The sequence below is a fragment of the Homarus americanus genome, unplaced genomic scaffold (genome assembly GCF_018991925.1).
Source record: "Homarus americanus isolate GMGI-L3 unplaced genomic scaffold, GMGI_Hamer_2.0 scaffold45562, whole genome shotgun sequence".
In the NCBI taxonomy this organism is placed as follows: domain Eukaryota; kingdom Metazoa; phylum Arthropoda; class Malacostraca; order Decapoda; family Nephropidae; genus Homarus; species Homarus americanus.
In genome coordinates this window covers 8,712,297-8,734,603 of record NW_024744839.1, presented here as the reverse complement: position 1 = coordinate 8,734,603, position 22,307 = coordinate 8,712,297, and the positions used below count along the sequence as shown (strand labels likewise).

General features: G+C 36.1%; 1 protein-coding gene across 1 annotated transcript in view; it reads right to left on the bottom strand.

The window, feature by feature from the left end:
- Positions 1-22,307, bottom strand: part of LOC121878038 (bystin-like) — a 101,689-nt gene that overhangs the window by 78,987 nt on the left and 395 nt on the right. Inside the window, exon 2 of the mRNA XM_042383995.1 lies at positions 21,915-22,042. Within this exon, the coding sequence (XP_042239929.1) occupies positions 21,915-22,042 (128 nt within the window). The remainder of the gene's footprint in view (positions 1-21,914; positions 22,043-22,307) is intronic.

Here is a 22,307-nt window from a genome sequence, read left to right as displayed (position 1 = left end):
AAAAAAAAAAAAAAAAAAAAAAAAAAAAAAAAAAAAAAAAAAAAAAAAAAAAAAAAAAAAAAAAAAAAAAAAAAAAAAAAAAAAAAAAAAAAAAAAAAAAAAAAAAAAAAAAAAAAAAAAAAAAAAAAAAAAAAAAAAAAAAAAAAAAAAAAAAAAAAAAAAAAAAAAAAAAAAAAAAAAAAAAAAAAAAAAAAAAAAAAAAAAAAAAAAAAAAAAAAAAAAAAAAAAAAAAAAAAAAAAAAAAAAAAAAAAAAAAAAAAAAAAAAAAAAAAAAAAAAAAAAAAAAAAAAAAAAAAAAAAAAAAAAAAAAAAAAAAAAAAAAAAAAAAAAAAAAAAAAAAAAAAAAAAAAAAAAAAAAAAAAAAAAAAAAAAAAAAAAAAAAAAAAAAAAAAAAAAAAAAAAAAAAAAAAAAAAAAAAAAAAAAAAAAAAAAAAAAAAAAAAAAAAAAAAAAAAAAAAAAAAAAAAAAAAAAAAAAAAAAAAAAAAAAAAAAAAAAAAAAAAAAAAAAAAAAAAAAAAAAAAAAAAAAAAAAAAAAAAAAAAAAAAAAAAAAAAAAAAAAAAAAAAAAAAAAAAAAAAAAAAAAAAAAAAAAAAAAAAAAAAAAAAAAAAAAAAAAAAAAAAAAAAAAAAAAAAAAAAAAAAAAAAAAAAAAAAAAAAAAAAAAAAAAAAAAAAAAAAAAAAAAAAAAAAAAAAAAAAAAAAAAAAAAAAAAAAAAAAAAAAAAAAAAAAAAAAAAAAAAAAAAAAAAAAAAAAAAAAAAAAAAAAAAAAAAAAAAAAAAAAAAAAAAAAAAAAAAAAAAAAAAAAAAAAAAAAAAAAAAAAAAAAAAAAAAAAAAAAAAAAAAAAAAAAAAAAAAAAAAAAAAAAAAAAAAAAAAAAAAAAAAAAAAAAAAAAAAAAAACCAGACTGACTGGTTCTACATATAAAACTGAAGAAAATAAGACCTTGGTTGTAGCTGTAGTAAAATTAATATGGTTGTTTTAAGTAATGTTATTTAATGTTAATAAATGGAACAACATAAGTAGCTAACGAGAGTGGTAAAGAAAAGAGATAGCATTAGCAAGCGCATATGTGAAAACATATCGTCATTACTTTACATAAGAATAAAAAGCAACACTTATTTACTGTTCAATTATTGTCTGAATTGATTTTATTGAATTAATTGTTTGTGTGCAAAATTAACAATAACAATTAATAATGGGGAGCGAGAAGTCTGCGGCATTGTTTATGTTAAAGCTACAAATCAGTGACTGATTGGTTCTTATACATAAAACTGAAGAAAATATGACCTGATTGTAGCTGTAGTAAAAATTAATGTAAAAAAATTAATATGGTTGTTTTGAAGTAATGTTATTAATGTTAATAAATGGAAATGTAAGTAGCAACCATTAATGATACAAAAAAAAAAGTGAGACCGTTGTATGTGGCAAGACATGTGAAAAATATCGCCATTACTCTACATAAGAATAGAAAAAAAACACTTATTTACTGCTCATATATATATATTGAGGTTAAATGTTGTACTCTGTATAGACAAGCAGAGAGAGAGAGAGAGAGAGAGGAGAGAGAGAGAGAGAGAGAGAGAGAGAGAGAAATTGATGCAAACACATTCCACTGCTGGTTTTGTTTTTTTTTACAGGGATTAGCCCACCCGGGCATAGGTCACTGACCCACATTGGGGCCTGAGGGGCAAAAATTTAATACTCCTGTAATAATAATAATAATTCAGATAAGTAAAAAAAAAAAAAAAAAAAAAGCTGCCAATCTACCTATTGGACAAACTAAAATCGTTCCGGACCACAGAATGCCTGACTAGAGAGGTACAACCTGTATTCTCATATGATTGGCTTCTTATGGTTTATGTTTATCATGATTAATATAACATCTTCAGTAATAGAGAAAAATACAATACTGTATGTATTTGTAAAATCACTTTGAAAATAAAAGGATAAGCTGTATCAGATGGCTGTTTACTCAAGATGTGTGCGTGTGAGAGCTATCAGCTTACAACAGGGGGTCACTATAACACACTGTACAGTGTAGTATTTGATATGAAGATACCTTCCTAAAAACTTTATTTACTACCTTTGAGTGTTATATGATGGCTCAAATTGGTTATGCAGAATCTGACCAGGATAAGGCGGAGGCGTTGAAAAATTGTTTTCATCAGTATTTACAAGAGGATGCGAACAATCTTCCTGCATTGAGTCCCAGCCCAGATATGGTACAGCCCAGAGCGTTAAGAGAACTGTGTAATGAGCTTGCAGAGCCCCTTAAGATCCTGTTCTACAAATGTCTGGAGGAGCAAAAGGTCCCCGACGATTGGAAGATGGTTTATGCAAGTTTGACCAGCATAGTGTGCAAAGCACTTGAGAGCATCGCAAGAGAAGCCATGATGGAACATCTGCGACCAAAAAAACCTTGTAAAGGAATGTCAACAAGGTTTTATGCCAGAAAGATCCTGTGTAACACAATTACTCAAGTTACTAGATGCTTGGACTCAAACTCTAGAACAAGGCGGAAATATCGACCACCTCCCCCACACCCCCTTTAAATGCTAACTATGGCACAAACAGAGGGCAAACTGACAATCCTTGCGAGAATTCTTACACAACTTTCCATGGGATGAATGTTGCTTTTCCACTCGAGATGTCTCGGTATGTGCTGACAGCAATGCTGGGGTTAAACAGGGTGGCATGGGTGCATTTATCCTATCTTCTACCAAAACTTTTATTTTATAATCACAGTTTGATCACTCCTGTTCTCTTGCTTGTAGGGAGAGAGATAAGGCATATCAAGTTATGAAACTATCTCCTCCTATTACTCACTCCTCTTTCATTACTTCTAAGAATTGTTGTAAGGCTATTCTTCGTAGGGTAAAGCGGATTTTTTTTTAAAAAAGAATGACAGCTGACCTGACTAACTCTTCTTCTAGTAAATCCTTCTAGTCTTCAATCAAAAACTACTGTAATAACTTCTGCACTCCCTCTTTTCCTCCTCTCTTCTGACCTGATAACTCTATAGCCAACACTCCCCCTGATAAAGCCAATCTCTATGACACCTTATTCTCCTCTAACCCCACCTTTGATGATTCCAACTCTATCCCTCCTACTGAACCTTGCACTTTCCTATAATCTCCACTCGTAGAGTTGCTGGTGTGTCATCCAGGTTGGATGTGGGTAAGGTGCATGGACTGGATGGAATACCCCCTCGTGTTCCGAAGGAATGTGCTGAAATTCTAGCCCCTGTGCTTGCTCGCCTCTTTTGCCTTTGCCTCAAAATCCAAACATTCCCTTCTTCTTGGAAGCATGCCTTGGTTCAGCCCATCCTGAAGAAGGGTGACCATTCCAATCCCTCTAACTATCGCCCCATTACCCTAACTTCATCCCACTCCAAGATTTTTTAAACTCATTTTCCCCGTCACTTTGAATGCCTTTCACTTTTGTCGGATCATCAGTGTGGGTTTTGCCAGGCGAGATCTACTGGTGATCTGCTCTCCTACTACACCCATCTTTGGTCATCCTCTCTTAAGGATTATGGGGAAACTTTCGTCATGGCACAAGTCTTTGCTTTCTAAACTTCCCTCTTATGGTTTCTCTCCCCCAATTCGTTCTCAAATTTCAAGCTTCCTTGAGAACGGATCCATGGCAATTGTTGTCGAGGGATCGGTAACTCACTCTTTCTCTACCAAAAGTGCTGTCCCACAGGGTTCTGTTCTTTCACCTACTATCTTCCTTCTTTTTATCAATGATTACTTCACACAACGACTAATTCTATCCATTCTTACATTGATGATTCTACTCCACTGTTCTTCCCCCTAATTCTCAAACTATATCTGTTTTTAGAGCCGATATCATTTCATTTATCAATGCGGATCTGTGCAGCATCTCCGAATAGGGAGGTAAAAACTTGGTTAAATTCAATAGTAATAAAACACAGTTTTTATCAATAACACTTTCCAAATTAGATGATCTCCCACCAATCACATTTCAGGATGCAATCATTCTGCCAAATTCTAAAATAGATATACTAGGCCTCACCATTTCCTCTAATATGTCGCAGAAGTCACCCATCCACAACACTGCTGAAGCTGCCTCCTGAAAGCTGGGAATGCTGTACAGATGCAGTAACGACTTAACTCCTAAGCAGCTGCTTCAAGTTTATAAGGGATTCATTCGTCCTAACTTGGAGTACTGCTCTCATATCTGGGGTGGCTCTTCTTCTGTCCAACTGTTAGATAGGGTGGAATCAAAGGCATTTTGTCTTATTAACTCTCCTCCTTTAGTTGATAATCTCTTTTCTCTTTCTTTTCGCCGCAATGTTGCTTCACTCTCTCTCTTTTGCAGGTATACTTTAACGGGCAACGTTTGGTAGATTTGGCATTCTGTGTACCGCCGGCAAGGCCGTGGGCTCGTAACACTCGTCTTTCCCATAGTATCCACCGTTTCTCTGTGGATGTCGGTCACACTAGAATAACCCGTTATAGTACATCCTTCTTTCCTCACACAGCTAAACTGTGGAATGCTCTGCCTTCGTCTGTGTTTCCATACTCATACAATCTGTTTCACTTCCAAAAGCTGGTTTTCCTGCATCTTCGTGGTATCAATTAACATACAGTAATCTTTTTCTTTTATATTTTTAATTTCTTTTTACTCTTATCTTTTCGCCCCCTAGACCCTTTTGTGGGTCCATGACCGTGCCAAGGTGGGCTATTCCCTGTATAAAAATAAATAAATAAATAAAAAATTGCCAAGACTTTCGTCAGTGTACCACATGAAAGGCTGATAATTAAACTGAAAGGGTACGGAATTCGGGGAAGTGTCTTTGCGAGGATCAGAGACTTTTTGCATGACTGCAAACAGTGCATGGTGATAAATGGTATGAAATCATCATGTGTACCTGTGACTAGCAGGGTACCACAGGGCAGTGTAATGGGCCAGTTGTTGTTGGTCTGTTTCATTAATGACATGCCAGAAGCTATACACTCCTCCATACATATGTTTGTGGACAATTCCATGTTATTTAGGGAAATTAAGAACCAAACCGACTATGAAGAGCTCTTGAAAGATCTTGAGCTTCAAGAATGGTCTTGAAAATGGCTGCTAAAATTCAAGTGTCATGAAATGCAAAAGGATGCACCTGGGTCACACCAATAGTAAGGAGGCACATCACATGTTCCAACAGGATGAAGAGACTGCATCAATTGAGACTGAATGTGAAAAGGAGCCTGGGTGTGTATGTCGACAATGAACTCAAGTTCTAAGGCCATTGTGAGAAGAAGGTGAATAAGGCAACAAAAATACTAGGTCTTATAAGAAGGTCGTTTAGATATCTGGATGGTCCGTCACTCATCACGATCTTCAAGAGTGAGGTGCTTCCCTTGCTGGGGTATTGCCACCATGTCTGGTCCCCGAGGTGGTACATATTGTCAATCGATTGAAAATGTCTAAAGGACAGCCACCAGACTGGAGCCGGCTCTACGGAACCTCAGTTACACAGAGAGATTGGAGCGCCTGCAACTACCTAGCTTATACTACAGACGGGCGAGGGGTGACCTAATCGAAGTATATAAACATCTCAGAGGGCACTACTCGGTCGAATGTACATCCTGGAGCTGGCGGACGTCTGCCTCACAAGGGATCACAGCTGAAGGTTGAAAAAGCCACAAGTCCAGAAAACTGTGAGGGCAAATTTTTTTCAGTGTGAGAATTGTGAACCCTTGAAACAATCTGCCTGAGAGCGTTGTGACGGCACCGAGTGTAAGCTCATTCAAGACCAGACTTGATCAATGCTGAAGCAGGTTCCAATATATTCAGGAGCCAGTGCATGCCCAGTATCAGCCAACAGTGCGTATCAGAGACATGACCAACCGCCCAAGAAGTTGACGAGCCGATCAGTGGCGAAGAGGATAAAAGTAAAAAAGTAAGTAAAATTAAGCCTAAAACTACCTTCACCTTGGCTGGGAGGAGGAGGGAAGGGGAGGCAAGACATTGACAGCCTGCGGGGAGATAACAAAGTGCGTAGTTTTCAGTCATATAGAGGGTGTTTGTTTTGCGCTTATAAAATGTCACTAAATTGACTTAACAGAATGTAACTTACATTGCTGGAATTCTTGCAAGATAGTGATTAATTTAAGACAAACATCCCATAGTTTGCACTAGACATATATTTTTTAGTAATTAACAGTACATTCGAGTACATGTTTGGCCTTAGGACAACTATATGTATTTTGGATGGTGTGTGTATGTAAATGAGTAAAAATAAATGAAGAAGGTTACGTACACTCGCACCAAAAAGTATCGGTGCAGGGTGAGATCGACGAGTTCCGAAATGATACGTATACACTGTGATATGTTGGGAAGGTTGGCAAGTGTATCCTCATAATCCCCCCCCCCTTCACTAGGTGTTGCCATATGGCTGACAATCAGGGCTGCCAACATACGGCTGGAACATCTCGCCTTTTCCAATACCTATCCCTCGCTGGTCTCAAATTGTTCACACTACAGTATGCACCGATACTTTTTGTTGTTGCGAGTGTACATCTACCCGAAAACACAAGTTGAAAAACAACCATAACACCTCACAGTTTGGCCCAGTAGCCTGGTGATTGCAGTGACGAGTCTAACATGTCTACAATGCCATGATTAATCACTATTTAGCATTTTTATATCAGTAAACACAAATAATAACAGTAAATCCAGTGAAATATTGTCCTTAAATCACTAAATATATATGTACATATACTGTACACAAGAACTCTTAAATCACTACTGTAATTTTTATCTCTTGTGCAAAATATATGACGTTTATATTCAAATTATTCGGTCTTGCAAGGATTCCAGCAATGCAAATTATATTCTCTTAACTTTAGTCTGTGATATTATATAAGATAAAAACTGTAAGCCTAAAACCCTGGCTGGGCAGATGGGGGAGGGAGGGAGGGAGGGAGGGAGGAAGGTGAGGTGATATGCTTGACAGTTGGTGCCAAAGGTCTGTGTGTTTATTTATCAGTCCTTAAGAGTGACTAAGCTTTTCTCTTATAAAATGCCACTGAAATGACCGGGGAGAATATAATTTACATTGCTGGGATTCTTGTAAGATAGTGATTAATTTGAATATAAACAAGCTATAATTTGCAATAGACATAACAATTTTAGTACTGTAATCATTTAGTACATGTATAGTACAGGTTTGCACTTAGGTCATTTATTTCTTTTACCTTTCTTCTGGTATGGTGTGTGCATGTAAATGAATAAAAATAAATGAAGAAATTTAAGAAAATATACCCAAAAATACAGTTGCAAATGATTTCCATTATTAAAATGTACTACAGTACACTAATGTGCTAAAATTTTTATCTTTTGTGCAAAATATGTGATGTTTATATTCAAATTATTCACTGTCTTGCAAGGATTCCAGCAATGCAAATTATATTCTCCTAACTTTAGTCTGTGATATTATATAAGATAAAAACCGTAAGCCTAAAACCACCAAACCCTGGCAGGGAAGGGTAGGGGGGGGAGGGAGAGTGACATGTTTGACAGTTGGCACCAAAGGTCTAGTGAAGTATTTATTTGTTTATTTATGTCCTTTAGATTGAGTTTTAGTTTTTTGCTTATAAAATGTCATAGAAGTGACCGGGGAGAATATAATTTACATTAGTGGAATTCTTATAAGATAGTGATTAATTTGAATATAAACATGCAATAGTTTGCACTACACAAAAATCTTAGTAATCATTTTGTACATTATTTTGAGTACATGTACATTACAGCTTTGCTCCTAGGACAGTGTGTGCATGTAAACGAGTAAAATAAATTAATAAAGCTATATATATCAAGCCAAAAATTTAAGTTGAAAACTTTATGCAGACAGAGCTTGGATGGATAAATTTTAGAATGCTCCAATAATTTTAATATAAAAATGACAAAAATACTCAAGAACACAACTTTCTTGATATTTACTCCACTGGAAACGAATGCAAACATAGAACCGATTACTGTATTAGCGGACTAGCCGATCAGCTGATGCACACAACAAAGTGTGTTTCTCCTCAGGCTTTTGTTAATCAAAGTTTTGTTCGTTAATGGAACTGAAAATCCTTATAGGAGATAATTCCTAAACCAAAATTTTGTTATTTGAACCGTTCGTTAATCGAGGGACCACTGTATATATACAGGTGCTCCTCTACTTAAGAAAGTTCAACTTACAAAATTTCAGAGATACAAACATCATCACTGAGGGGGATTACCTGCCAGAACAGGTGTTTAATGTGGATGAAACTGAATAATTTACAGATAGAAAAAACATTACCTAAGAGGAGAAGAGTGAGCAAGGTTATAAGGCTGTATTAAAGGGTATAGCTGTGCTAAATATCCATAATCTTTTAATTTTTTACAATGTTTGGTATCTACAAGAACGGCATCTAAAGCAGTGCACTTTTCGTTCATATAAGGAACAATAATCATCCCACAGATTGGGAAAACAGTTTAGAAGTGTATAAATCATCATGTGTCAGAGAAAGACTTCTAGTTGAAACAAGTTTGATTAGAGAAATGAATTCTTTAAACCTTAGTGATGGTCAGTACAAAACTGATAATGCTACACAAATTTATTTGTAAGTGGCCCAAGGTTACTTGACATGACTAGTTATGTCGCCCGTTCTTATAAGCTCTTCTTATGTTTGCTGTGTGGTTGGGGTGTGGATTAGTGGATGTCATGTTTTCTGACCTGACCTTATTTTTGTAAGGTCACCCTGTGTACATAAGCTCTCTCTCTCAGTCTTTGTAATTCAGTTGCCTCTGAAGATGTCTTGTATAAAGACGAAAGCTAAGGTTCTCCATTGTTTCCCTTTTCCCTGTGTGATTTTAACAATATATATATATATATATATATATATATATATATATATATATATATATATATATATATATATATATATATATATATATATATATATATATATATATATATATATATATATATATATATATATATATATATATATATATATATATATATATATATATATATATATATATATATATATATATATATATATATATATATATATATATAAAGACTTAAATTCTATTTTGGCAAATATCAAGAAGTTTATACTATTCAATTATTTTAAAAGTTTAGAATATTAACTTTTAGTCATTTTAACAATTATTGAACGCATTGAAGGTAAAAGTGACTAGTTTAATCTTGTGACATCCAGCCTCTTAACTTACAGCAAACAGGCGTCAGTCTCTCTCTGTTTCACTAGGTAACATCTTGGCGGACTCTCTTCAACTTCATATCTGTGTTTTGCAGCAAATTATTGGTCATTTTAGAAATTATTTTTGCATATTGACCAATATAGTGCAGTGCAGTATTTTAAAAATATTCTTTATTTACAGCTAGTTTAACTTTGAAAAATCATTATTTGCCATTGTTTGAATCCAGCATGGGGCCTAAGATGAAAAGTGATTTCAATCCAAATGAAGCAGGAATAATAAAAAAACACGAACAAGGTATTAAATCCATCCGCTATACAAAAAGAATATGGCATGTGACATCAACTGTGTCAGACATTGTTTTCAAAAAGACAAATTTGGGAAATTGAGCATTGAGACAAATCTACAAGAGTGTTTAAGTTAGATCCCTAATAAGTAGAAGCGAGAGGTTACTTATCATCTGGATTAGGGAAAAACAGATGAAAAGAGTGATTCAGTTCCATTGATTTCATTTGTGAAAAGAGCCAGGAGATTTATGAACATTTAAGACAGATCAACCTAGTTCTTCAGGAACAGAATTTGAAGATTTTCGAGGGCTAGCAAAGGCTGGTTCGAAAATTTAAGAAAAGAAGTGACATTTTTAAGTGTTGTTGAGCATGGGTGAAGCTGCTAGTGCTGATAAAGAAGGGCAGCAAAGGATTTTTAAATCCATTTAAAAAACTGATGGAAGAAAAATTATCTTCAGCAGTTTTCAATGTTAATGAAAACTTTGGGCTGTTTGGAAAAAAAAAAAGATGCCCAAAGAACATTCATCACCAAGGATGAAGCCTCTTTGCCTGAGCATAAACCCCGCAGAAAGACCCGTCTCACTCATTAGCAGTGCCAATGCTTCAGGGGTTCCGACTGACCTATGCTTATCTACCACTCTGAAAACCCCAGGGTGTTCAAGCAACAGAAAGTGGTAAGAACAATGCTTGGAGTTTATTGGAGATCCCAACCCGTGAGCTATGGGTGACAAGACAGTTCTTTAATGAATGGGCTAATGATGTGTTTGCCCTCTGTCAAGAGCTACAGCAGACAAATGTTTCCTTTAAGGCTCTTCTCCTCATGGATAATGTATATGGTCATGACCCTGACCTTGCCAAGACAGGTATAAATTTGACTTTGTGAAAGTGTTGTTTTTGCCTCCAAACACTACATCACTCATACAGCCAATGGACCAGAATGTGATCAACAACTGAAAGTTGTACATGAAGGAAAATGTTTGGGAGGTGTCATCAAACCTTCGTGATCTATGAACTAACACTGAAACGGTTCTGGGCACAATTCAACGTCCTGGAGGCTGTAAAATTGACCAATGTCATCATGGCAAAGAAGTCTCCAATAGAACCTCAATTCTTCATGGAAGCACTGTGGCCATCAGTAGTCCATGATTTTTGAGGAGATTTGAGGATGGTTTAGAAGTTGGACCAGGAGATTGTGTCCATTGGTCAGTCGTGGGTGCTTGAGGTGGGAGGATGGAAGAGCTTGTGATGTCCTCATGAGGAAGGAACTTACTTTCTAATGACTTGAGAAGGAACTGGATGGATATTACGGGTAGAGGCGGCTGACAGTGGTGAGGAGGAAATTAGAAAGTGATGACCTGTCAATAAACAATTTCAGATGTGATTTACCACTGGGAGAGAGTTCAGGAACTGGCTTTAAAGCACCAGAAGTGGAAAAAACTGAACTAACTTTGTGTCATGTTGAGGACTCAGTGGTCTCCTTCTTTAAACATAAGTTAATGATGAGGGACAGACCCCACAGACCACAATTGAACTTTCTTCAGTAAAGGCAGAGGAACAAGATGCTGGCCCTCCAGCCTTCCACTTCAGAAAGGAGAGGATATTCATGGTGGAGAATCATGAGTCCAGAAAGTTCACAACATTTTCATGGAGCTACACCTTCAAGCAATAAATACTTCTCCTCCACCTCCCTTCCTTCTCTTCTCCCTTGCTCCTCCTGCCTCCCACTTCAAATGCATCATCACCATCATCCAGGAGCCTTCCTTACCTCAAAGTAAGTAAATTTTTCTAGCCATTTTTTTATTTGAAGTTAGAAATTTAAATTAGGCTGGGACAGATACCCAAAACCCATTAAACAGTGGTTTGCCGGTTAACGTTTAGGTTAGACCTAGAGCAGTTGATTTAGATTAACAGAAGACTACTAATATATATATATATATATATATGTATATATATATATATATATATATATATATATATATATATATATATATATATATATATATATATATATATACATATATGTGATAACCTACAGAAAGAAAACCACGAAGTTCCCAAAGCGCTTTAAGTGTAATTCACATCTTCAGAAGTGTGTACCAATTCTAGATGTAGATACAACAAAATATATATATATATATATATATATATATATATATATATATATATATATATATATATATATACACAATGGGCGTGGAATAAGACAAATCTTGATAAATCTGCGGAGAAAATGGGAGACAGCAGGATACCTTAGCTTCGTCTTTGTTAAGACATCTTCAGAAGATGTCTTGTGAACAAATATATATATATATATATATATATATATATATATATATATATATATATATATATATATATATATATATATATATATATATATATATATATATATATATATATATATATATATATATATATATATATATATACAGTTGTACCTCTCTAGTCCAGGTATTCTGTGGTCCTGAACGATTTTAGTTTGTCCAATGGGTAAAATAGGCAGCATTTTTATCTGAATTATTATTATTATTATTACAGGAGTATTAAATTTTTGCCCCTCAGGCCCTAATGTGGGTCAGAGACCTATTCCCGGGTGGGCTAATCCCCTTACAAAAAAAACCCGCGGGTAATTAAGGTTTGTTTACATCCGGCAGTTCGGCTGCTCTCTCTCTCTGCTTGTCTATACAGAGTACAACATTTAACCCTTCAATATATATGAGCAGTAAATAAGTGTTGCTTTCATATTCTTATGTGGAGTAATGACGATATATTTTCACATGTGCACACTTACATACGAGCAGTCTCACTTTTTTTTTTACCATTAATGGTTAGCTACTTATATTGTTCCATTTATTAACATTAAATAACATTACAGGTACTTCAAGCAACCATATTCATTTTTTTACATTAATTTTACTACAGCTAAACTCAGGGTCTTATTTTCTTCAGTTTTATATGTAGAACCAATCAGTCACTGGTTTCGTAAGCTTTAACATAAACAATACCGGCAGCCGTCTCGTCTCCTCTAATATTCCACGTATTATTAATAAATTGTATTGTTAATTTTGCACACACGTACATTAATTCAATAAAAACAAATTCAGAAACATTAATTAAAATATATATGAACAGTAAATAAGTGTTGTTTTCATATTCTTATGTAAAGTAATGATGATATGTTTTCACGTGTGCGCATGCGCACTTACATATGCGATCTCTCTTTTTTCTTTACCATTATTGTTAGCTACTTCTATTGTTCCATTTATTAACATTAAATGACATTACTTAAAACAACCATATTAATTTTACTACAGCTACAACCAAGGTCTTATTTTCTTCAGTTTTATATGTAGAACCAGTCAGTCACTGGTTTTGTAATCAACGAATACAATGCTGTGTCATTTCCTCGTGTGTTTTAATATTCTAAGTATTATTAATGAATTGTATTGCTCATTTTGCACATAAACATTAATTCAATAAAAAAGACATTCAGTAATAAATAATAATGAATCTTTTGTACATAAGAGAAATGACGCTGTTTACACGATTATGCACGTCGTCTGCACGTTGGCGGGCCGTTCAAACCCGTCGAAATTCAAGTTTCCGCCGTCAAAATTTTTATTTATTTATTTTTTGTGTGTTCCAATAAAATACGTTAAGAATTAAAAACTTGCGAAATTTGAGAAGCTACTATACGACATTTAACCCTTCAATATGTCTTCAAAGAGACCATGATGCAGAGAAAGTGGTGCTAGTGCTTCCAGACTTAAGCACAAGTCACTATCTATCCAGGAAAAGGGTCAACCCTCACTTTACGCGGTCCCACATTCCGCGTTTCTACGTTTACACGGTGCCCTGCCAGAACCCAGGATGCTCACATTCCGCGGTGGGTGTACCCCTTTACACGGGTGAAGTATAATGTTTTTATTTAGCTCATAAAATTCATACAAATTATCCGGCCAGAATATAATTTACATTGCTGGAATTCTTACAATTTGATGATCATTTTGAATATAAACATCATAGATTTTGCATTAGACATACAAATTTTAGATATGTTTACTCTTGAGTAAATATGTTATCTTTTGTGCAAAATATATGATATTTATATTCAAAATATTCCTGGTCTTACAAGGAATCCAGCAATGTCAATTATATTATCCTAACTTTAGTCTGATTTATTATTTATTACTGAAAAGGTAAACAGTCTGGTATTCCCACACATTTATCTAGTAGGGACGTTGGTGGGGGGTGGGGGGGAGGGAGGGAGCGACCGGCGACCGACCATCTGTTACCGTGTGAAGAATATTTTTTTTTTATTAACTGAAGATTTTTATTTTAGCTCATAAAATTCATACAAATTACCCGGCCAGAATATAATTTACATTGCTGGAATTCTTACAATTTGATGATCATTTTGAATATAAACATCATATATTTTGCATGAGACATAAAATTTTTAGATATAATGTTCACTCTAGTAAATATGTTATCTTTTGTGCAAAATATATGACATTTATATTCAAAATATTCCTGGTCTTACAAGGAATCCAGCAATGTCAATTATATTATCCTAACTTTAATCTGAGGTATTATTTAATATTAAATGTTAAAATCTAGTTTTTTCACCCACTCTTTCTCTTGAAGGGAGGGTTGGTGGGGGGTGGGGGGGAGGGTTGGGACGGACTGACCATCTGGCTGGTTGGAAGAGGGGGGAGGCAAGGTGGGGTACTTTGATTGACAGATAGTGTCGTGAAGAATATTTTTTTTTTTATTAACTGAAGACAATTGTTTTAGCCCATAAAATTCATACAAATTACCCGGCCAGAATATAATTTACATTGCTGGAATTCTTACAATTTGATGATCATTTTGAATATAAACATCATAGATTTTGCATTAGACATACAAATTTTAGATGTAATGATTGCTCTGAGTAAATATGTTATCTTTTGTGAAAAATATGACATTTAGATTCAAAATATTCCTGGTCTTACAAGGAATCCAGCAATGTCAATTATATTATCCTAACTTTAGTTTGAGGTATTATTTATTACTATACCAGGTTTTCCCCCCAAAATTTCTCAGAGGGAAGAGCCAGCAGTGTAGTGTGAGAAGAGGGAGAGGGAGTCGTGTCCATTATTTGAATGGACATTAACTTGGCGACTGTATTTCTCTATTTCTCTTAAGTATTAATTGTGTGCATGTACCATCATAAAATTAAGATGTTATTTTTACTAGAACATAGGTATGTGCCTTCAAAAAGTGGAGTTTGGGGGTATGAATTTTATGAGCTAAAACAAATATCTTCAGTTAATAAAAAAAAATAAAAAATTCTTCACAGGGTAACAGATGGTCGGTCGGTCCCTCCCTCCCCCCCAACCCCCCACCAACCGTCCCAAGGTGTGTGGGAAAACCAGAATACTTAACTTTTTTGTAATAAATAATACCTCAAACTAAAGTTAGGATAATATAATTGACATTGCTGGATTCCTTGTAAGACCAGGAATATTTTGAATATAAATATCATATATTTTGCACAAAAGATAACATATTTACTCAAGAGTAAATATTTTATCTAAAATTTGTATGTCTAATGCAAAATATATGATGTTTATATTCAAAATGATCACCAAATTATAAGAATTCCAGCAATGTAAATTATATTCTGGCTTGGGTAATTTAACATGATTTATAAGGCTAAAACAGGCAGTCAGGCAGGGTGGCGGGTGGGGCAAATCTAATGGCGTCTCAGCAGGACACTCACAGCGTATATGTGGAAAAAATCCGTGTTAGTGAAAGTTCGGCTGAGGCACCAGCGTATGATAAAAAACGCGTTAAGTGAAACACGCGTTAGCGAGGGATAATACTGTATGTATGTATATATATATATATATATATATATATATATATATATATATATATATATATATATATATATATATATATATATATATATATGTGATATCCAGAAATTTCAGAGTAATTTCAAATGCCCGCCATGAGTGATACTGAGCGTTCAAGGTCATCTGAGGGGAGGGAGCGCTGCCTGCTCGTAGCGAGAGATTGCGGAACTAGGCCTATATGATATTAAATGTGATTTACCGAATTAATAATGATGCGATTCATGAAGTTAAGGGACTATTATTGAATTTGAAATTATTATAGATCGTTTAGCAGTCTGAATAATGTTACGGGTGTCCCAAGGAGTTATTAGTTAGGCGGAAAATATATCACGTAGGCCCAAGCTAGCGCCTTGGGGAGCGATGCTGGCTAGGCCAGTTCCGGAGAGCATTCACACAGACAAGACGTTCCGCGCGTCCATCAGAAATAGTCACGTGGCCTAGTCACCTGTGCTGCGCTATTGCGGTATAACAAGTAAGTCTCATTCGATCTCAGACAGGGTTAGATAGGGCAGTGGTAAAGTAAACTAGAGCTAACAGTGAGTTCATTTCAGGGTTTCCGTCAGAACCCACTTGACTGGAGTTGACCGGAGTTGACTGCGAGAGATTGACTGCCGTTGATGATTGAGGGTGGCGATTGTCGCCATTGGACCGATCAGTGTAGGCCTGTCACTGTTTAGCGGGGTAGCAAAGGATCTCTTGAGTGAACGAGTGCTCCCGACAACTAACACGACACGGGACCAGCATCAGCAGTGGGTGATCAGTTCTTACCACTCCGGTGCACAACCCCACATGTCCCGAGCAGCTAGTGAAACCCTCTTGCTAACGGGAAGCTAAAGTTTCTCTCAACTGCGCAGGTCTGATTGGCTCACTCTCTTCCTGCCCATGGACGCACTGGGAGTACACTGAGGCTATCTGAGTATATTAATGGTCACACACTGAGACCGTGAGTCTAGGACTCTAGGAGATACCTAGAGGAACATTTTATCTTCCTTATCACGGGTGTAGTTAACACCATTCCTCAGACTGATATTATCTTGACGTGTGTAGTTTAATATTTCTTAAATAATTTTGATAGTAGTGTTTTTTTGAATGTTTGTGCCATTAAGTGGAACCAGAGTGATACTGTGATTTGATTCTTTTAATGCCTCTAATTCTTCATAATTCTGATCTCAGGTATAACCTTGTTCCCCAGAGCAGTGGTTAGGTTAGGTTAGGAAGTGTACACCTGTTGGGGTGCTATAATTTTGTTGAGTGATATTATTTTGCTGAAAGCCCTTAGGGCCTATTCATTGTAGAGTATTTAATTTCTTATCTTTTATTACCATTCCTCAGTGACTGATATTATTTTGTTGAAGACCCTTAAGGCCTATTCATTGTGGAGTATTTAATTTCTTATTTTTTAGTACCATTTCCTAAGTGACTGATATTATTTTGTGAAAGCCCTTAAGGCCTGTTCATATGTGCAATTAACATTTCTTAATACTTTAAATTTATTGTTGCCTGTGTTTCTAATAATTTCTATGTCATGTATAACTTTTATTCCCCAGAGTAGTGGTTAAAGTTTAAGTTAAGAGGTGCGCATATTGGTGTACCATTATTTGATTGTGTTTGTAGTGTTGGAGGGAATATAAGTGTCTAAATTTTACAGTGTGTCTCATTCATCCCAGTCACAGACGCTATCCTTCCACGGGTCACGGACAGTTCATTTTGTGTAGTAGATTTAAGTGTTCTTGTGCTGGTTCGGGATTTTTCTCAAAGGGGCGCTTCCACTGCCTTTACCATCTATTAAATTTTAATAAACCCCAAGTCAAGTGAGAAATTAAAGTCCAGCAAATTCCGACCGGTTACAAATGGTAGCAGAGCGTAGTTTTTAATGTCGTGACTGATAGTACTGTGGTTGGGATAATGAACGCCATCATGTGTTGGTTAGCAATGGTAGGGATTGAACTCGCACTGATGCTCATCCTTGTGCCCGGACTGAGTTGGTTAGGCTTGACAATAGAGATGTGTATGAGGAGGAAGAGAGACGGCCGCGGGACCTTGGTACAGCTGAGAGAGGAGTTCGGAGACCTAAAGAGGGATTATCAAGCACAGGTAAACAGGTTCAAGTGGGAGTCTCAGGCACACATTCAACGGTTCAGGGAGGAAACAAGGGGTGAATGTCAGGCACACGTCCAGCAGTCAAGGAAGTGTGAGGTCCAAGTGGGAAATATAGGGGTACGTAAGTAGTTCAGAGAGGTTGATCGAGCCCTCCAGCTGAGAGACAAGACGAAGCCGACCGATTACAGTTTAGGGTGCATGGTAATGAGAAAAGGCAGGTTGTAGGGGGTGAGTTGGAGGAGTTGTGAGTAGGGCAGAGGGGATTGGAGAGATGGTTAGGTCAGAGATGTGCGTTGAGTAGTGGTTGCTGTCATGAGCGGGATTGAGTTGCTGTCATGAGCGGGATTGAGAGTACGGTTGTAATGTCCAGGGCCTCACTAATATGGGCTGGTACATTGTCAGAGGGTTGGTCTGCCGGCATGAGGTTCGGAGACGTGGACTGAGTATTGTTTTGACACTGGTTCCTCTTAGCTCAAGGGCCAGGCAAAAGGAGAGAATGTGGGAGATGGACTGAGTATTTTTTTTGACACTGGTTCCTCTTAGTTCAAGGGCCAGGCAAAAGGAGAGCATGCTTGTTTTGGACTGTGTATTTTTTTTTTGACACTGGTTCCTCTTTGTTCAAGGGCCAGGCCAAAGGAGAGCATGTTTGTTTTGGGCTGGTATTAATTTTGACATTGGTTCTCTAGTTAAGGGCCAGGCAAAAGGGGAGCGTGATGTTCTGGTTGGATTGAGTTGGGCTAGGAAGAAATGGAGTTGCTAGCTGCGAGTGGAATAGTACAGAGTTGAAGGTGGGTTCTAAGTTGTTCTCTCAGCACATGAGGGCAGTGCTGTCTTTTTTTAGGGGGGTCGAGTGTTAGCGGGAGAGAAAAGGAGAGAAGAGAAGACGGGAATGCTGCATTTAGCAAAAGGGGTGAGGTGCAGTCCTTAGAACAAAATTTTAGGGGGGTCGTATGCATGTTTTCTCAGCACATGAGGACAGTGCTGTCTTTTTTAGGGGGGTCGATTGTGATATCCAGAAATTTCAGAGTAATTTCAAATGCCCCGCCATGAGTGATACTGAGCGTTCAAGGTCATCTGAGGGGAGGGAGCGCTGCCTGCTCGTAGCGAGAGATTGCGGAACTAGGCCTATATGATATTAAATATGATTTACCGAATTAATAATGATGCGATTCATGAAGTTAAGGGACTATTATTGAATTTGAAATTATTATAGATCGTTTAGCAGTCTGAATAATGTTACGGGTGTCCCAAGGAGTTATTAGTTAGGCGGAAAATATATCACGTAGGCCCAAGCTAGCGCCTTGGGGAGACGCGATGCTGGCTAGGCCAGTTCCGGAGAGCATTCACACAGACAAGACGTTCCGCGCGTCCATCAGAAATAGTCACGTGGCCTAGTCACCTGTGCTGCGCTATTGCAGTATAACAAGTAAGTCTCATTCGATCTCAGACAGGGTTAGATAGGGCAGTGATAAAGTAAACTAGAGCTAACAGTGAGTTCATTTCAGGGTTTCCGTCAGAACCCACTTGACTGGAGTTGACCGGAGTTGACTGCGAGAGATTGACTGCCGTTGATGATTGAGGGTGGCGATTGTCGCCATTGGACCGATCAGTGTAGGCCTGTCACTGTTTAGCGGGGTAGCAAAGGATCTCTTGAGTGAACGAGTGCTCCCGACAACTAACACGACACGGGACCAGCATCAGCAGTGGGTGATCAGTTCTTACCACTCCGGTGCACAACCCCACATGTCCCGAGCAGCTAGTGAAACCCTCTTGCTAACGGGAAGCTAAAGTTTCTCTCAACTGCGCAAGGTCTGATTGGCTCACTCTCTTCCTGCCCATGGACGCACTGGGAGTACACTGAGGCTATCTGAGTATATTAATGGTCACACACTGAGACCGTGAGTCTAGGACTCTAGGAGATACCTAGAGGAACATTTTATCTTCCTTATCACGGGTGTAGTTAACACCATTCCTCAGACTGATATTATCTTGACGTGTGTAGTTTAATATTTCTTAAATAATTTTGATAGTAGTGTTTTTTTGAATGTTTGTGCCATTAAGTGGAACCAGAGTGATACTGTGATTTGATTCTTTTAATGCCTCTAATTCTTCATAATTCTGATCTCAGGTATAACCTTGTTCCCCAGAGCAGTGGTTAGGTTAGGTTAGGAAGTGTACACCTGTTGGGGTGCTATAATTTTGTTGAGTGATATTATTTTGCTGAAAGCCCTTAGGGCCTATTCATTGTAGAGTATTTAATTTCTTATCTTTTATTACCATTCCTCAGTGACTGATATTATTTGTTGAAGACCCTTAAGGCCTATTCATTGTGGAGTATTTAATTTCTTATTTTTTAGTACCATTTCCTAAGTGACTGATATTATTTTGTGAAAGCCCTTAAGGCCTGTTCATATGTGCAATTAACATTTCTTAATACTTTAAATTTATTGTTGCCTGTGTTTCTAATAATTTCTATGTCATGTATAACTTTTATTCCCCAGAGTAGTGGTTAAAGTTTAAGTTAAGAGGTGCGCATATTGGTGTACCATTATTTGATTGTGTTTGTAGTGTTGGAGGGAATATAAGTGTCTAAATTTTACAGTGTGTCTCATTCATCCCAGTCACAGACGCTATCCTTCCACGGGTCACGGACAGTTCATTTTGTGTAGTAGATTTAAGTGTTCTTGTGCTGGTTCGGGATTTTTCTCAAAGGGGCGCTTCCACTGCCTTTACCATCTATTAAATTTTAATAAACCCCAAGTCAAGTGAGAAATTAAAGTCCAGCAAATTCCGACCGGTTACATATATACACACACACACACACACACACACAGTGGTCCCTCGGTTAATGAATGGTTCGATTAACGAATTAGCTCCCATAAGGATCTTCAATTCAGTTAATGAACAAAACTTTGATTAACGAAATCCTTGCAACAAACATGTTTTGTTGTGCGCATCAGCTGATCGGCTAGTCTGCCAATTCAGTAACTTGTTCTATGTTTACATTCGTTTCCAGTGGAGTAAATATCAAGAAAGTTGTGCTCCTTAATATTATTGCATTTTTTATATTAAAATAATTAGTCATTTTAAAATTTAGTTAACATATTGATAATGTATGCAGTACAGGGAACTAGTTTTTTGTGCACCCATTAGCCACTTGACTCAGCCACCAGGCATCAGTGTGGCTTTGTTGACAGTGGAGTGAACATCTATTTCCTTGGTGTCTTGAATATTTTTGCATTTTTACATTGAAATTATTGATCATTCTGAAATTTAGTTAACATATTGATAATATATAGCGCAGTGCAGTGTGGATTTAAATAAAATAATCTTGAATTACAGCTACAGTAGGCTCTCATATTTGGACACCTAATTAGACTGTAAAAAACTCGCGAAATTCAAATTGTCCAAATTTAAATACAACTTCCTATATACTGTATATATATATTGGTATTGGCAAAAATTTGGGTGTCTGCATATCCCTAGTAGCAGCCACACAAAAATATTTATAAACGTTAAAACCACACAATTATCAATATATGACAACTAAAGTGCCACTAAGAGGGTTCAAGTCCCTGCTTGGCTCAGCCATGTCAATATTGTTCATTTTGTATCTATATGTTTCTGGCTAAATAAACTGTTTCAATATCATTATCAGTGACCATGGATAGGGAGGGTACATTGTAGGAGCTCCAGTTCCAGCCTAAACAGACTAGCCCAGTTGCCATCAAACTTGAGCCTTTTTATTTACTTTATTTTATGGAGTGATTATAGTTTGAAGGTCATAACATAATGATAAAATTGGACCTATGGCCAACTGGACAACTATATGGTGACTGAACATGCAGTTAATTGGGAGGTTTACTGGATAATGCTTTTTTTTATAAGAGTGCTATTAATTGGCAGTTGTTGGTTAATGGAATGGTTGGTAAGATGGCTAACCTCTATGATGGTGGTGGTGCATGATAAACTTATCATGAAACGAACACAGACGATGATAGATTCTTCTAAATTATAATACATTATTTGGTTACCATGCACTTGCTCTTCAAATTATCCTTGAAGTTAAAGTTATCCCTTTATTTCATACATTATATTGACTTTTGAAAATCAATATTTAAATGGAAAGTTTTGATTAGTGAATGATGGAATTAGACTTGTACCCTTAAAATTTACAAGAGACTTGATGAATATTTTAAAATATAATTGCAAAGCCCTCACTATTCACTGAGTATTTATCCTTGTATCACTTCTCACTTTGGGTAACTCTATAAATTCAAGACTGCAAACCCCAGGTCTTTCTCCTTCATCTAAGAGGTTCCTTGGGCCCTAGCAGGACACTTGGTGAGCATGATATGATATAAACAGTACATCTCTTTCAAAAGTGCTAATGGGTGTTACCGCTTTATGAATCTTGGACGCTGTGTACCCAAAGGTGGAAACTCTTCTTCCTCCATCTCATCCTCCATTTCTTTAAGCTGAGCCACACTCTGCTTCAGGATGGCCCTTCCTAGTTGTCCTTCAACATACTACATGTGGAAAAAGGTAAATTATTTCAAATGGCTATTCATGATAATTATCAATTCCTACATGCAAAGTAACACATATAGTGCATGGAAAATTTCACCATTAATTCATCTCATTAAACTGCTTTTTAAAAAACAAAACCTCACAAAACATCTATTGAAAAAATTTCAAGCAGATTTATTTCCAAACTAAGTAAGGAAACTGACATTATGATTTTCATTACTGAAGAATACTGTACATTACGAAAGATGAAACAAATCCAAGATA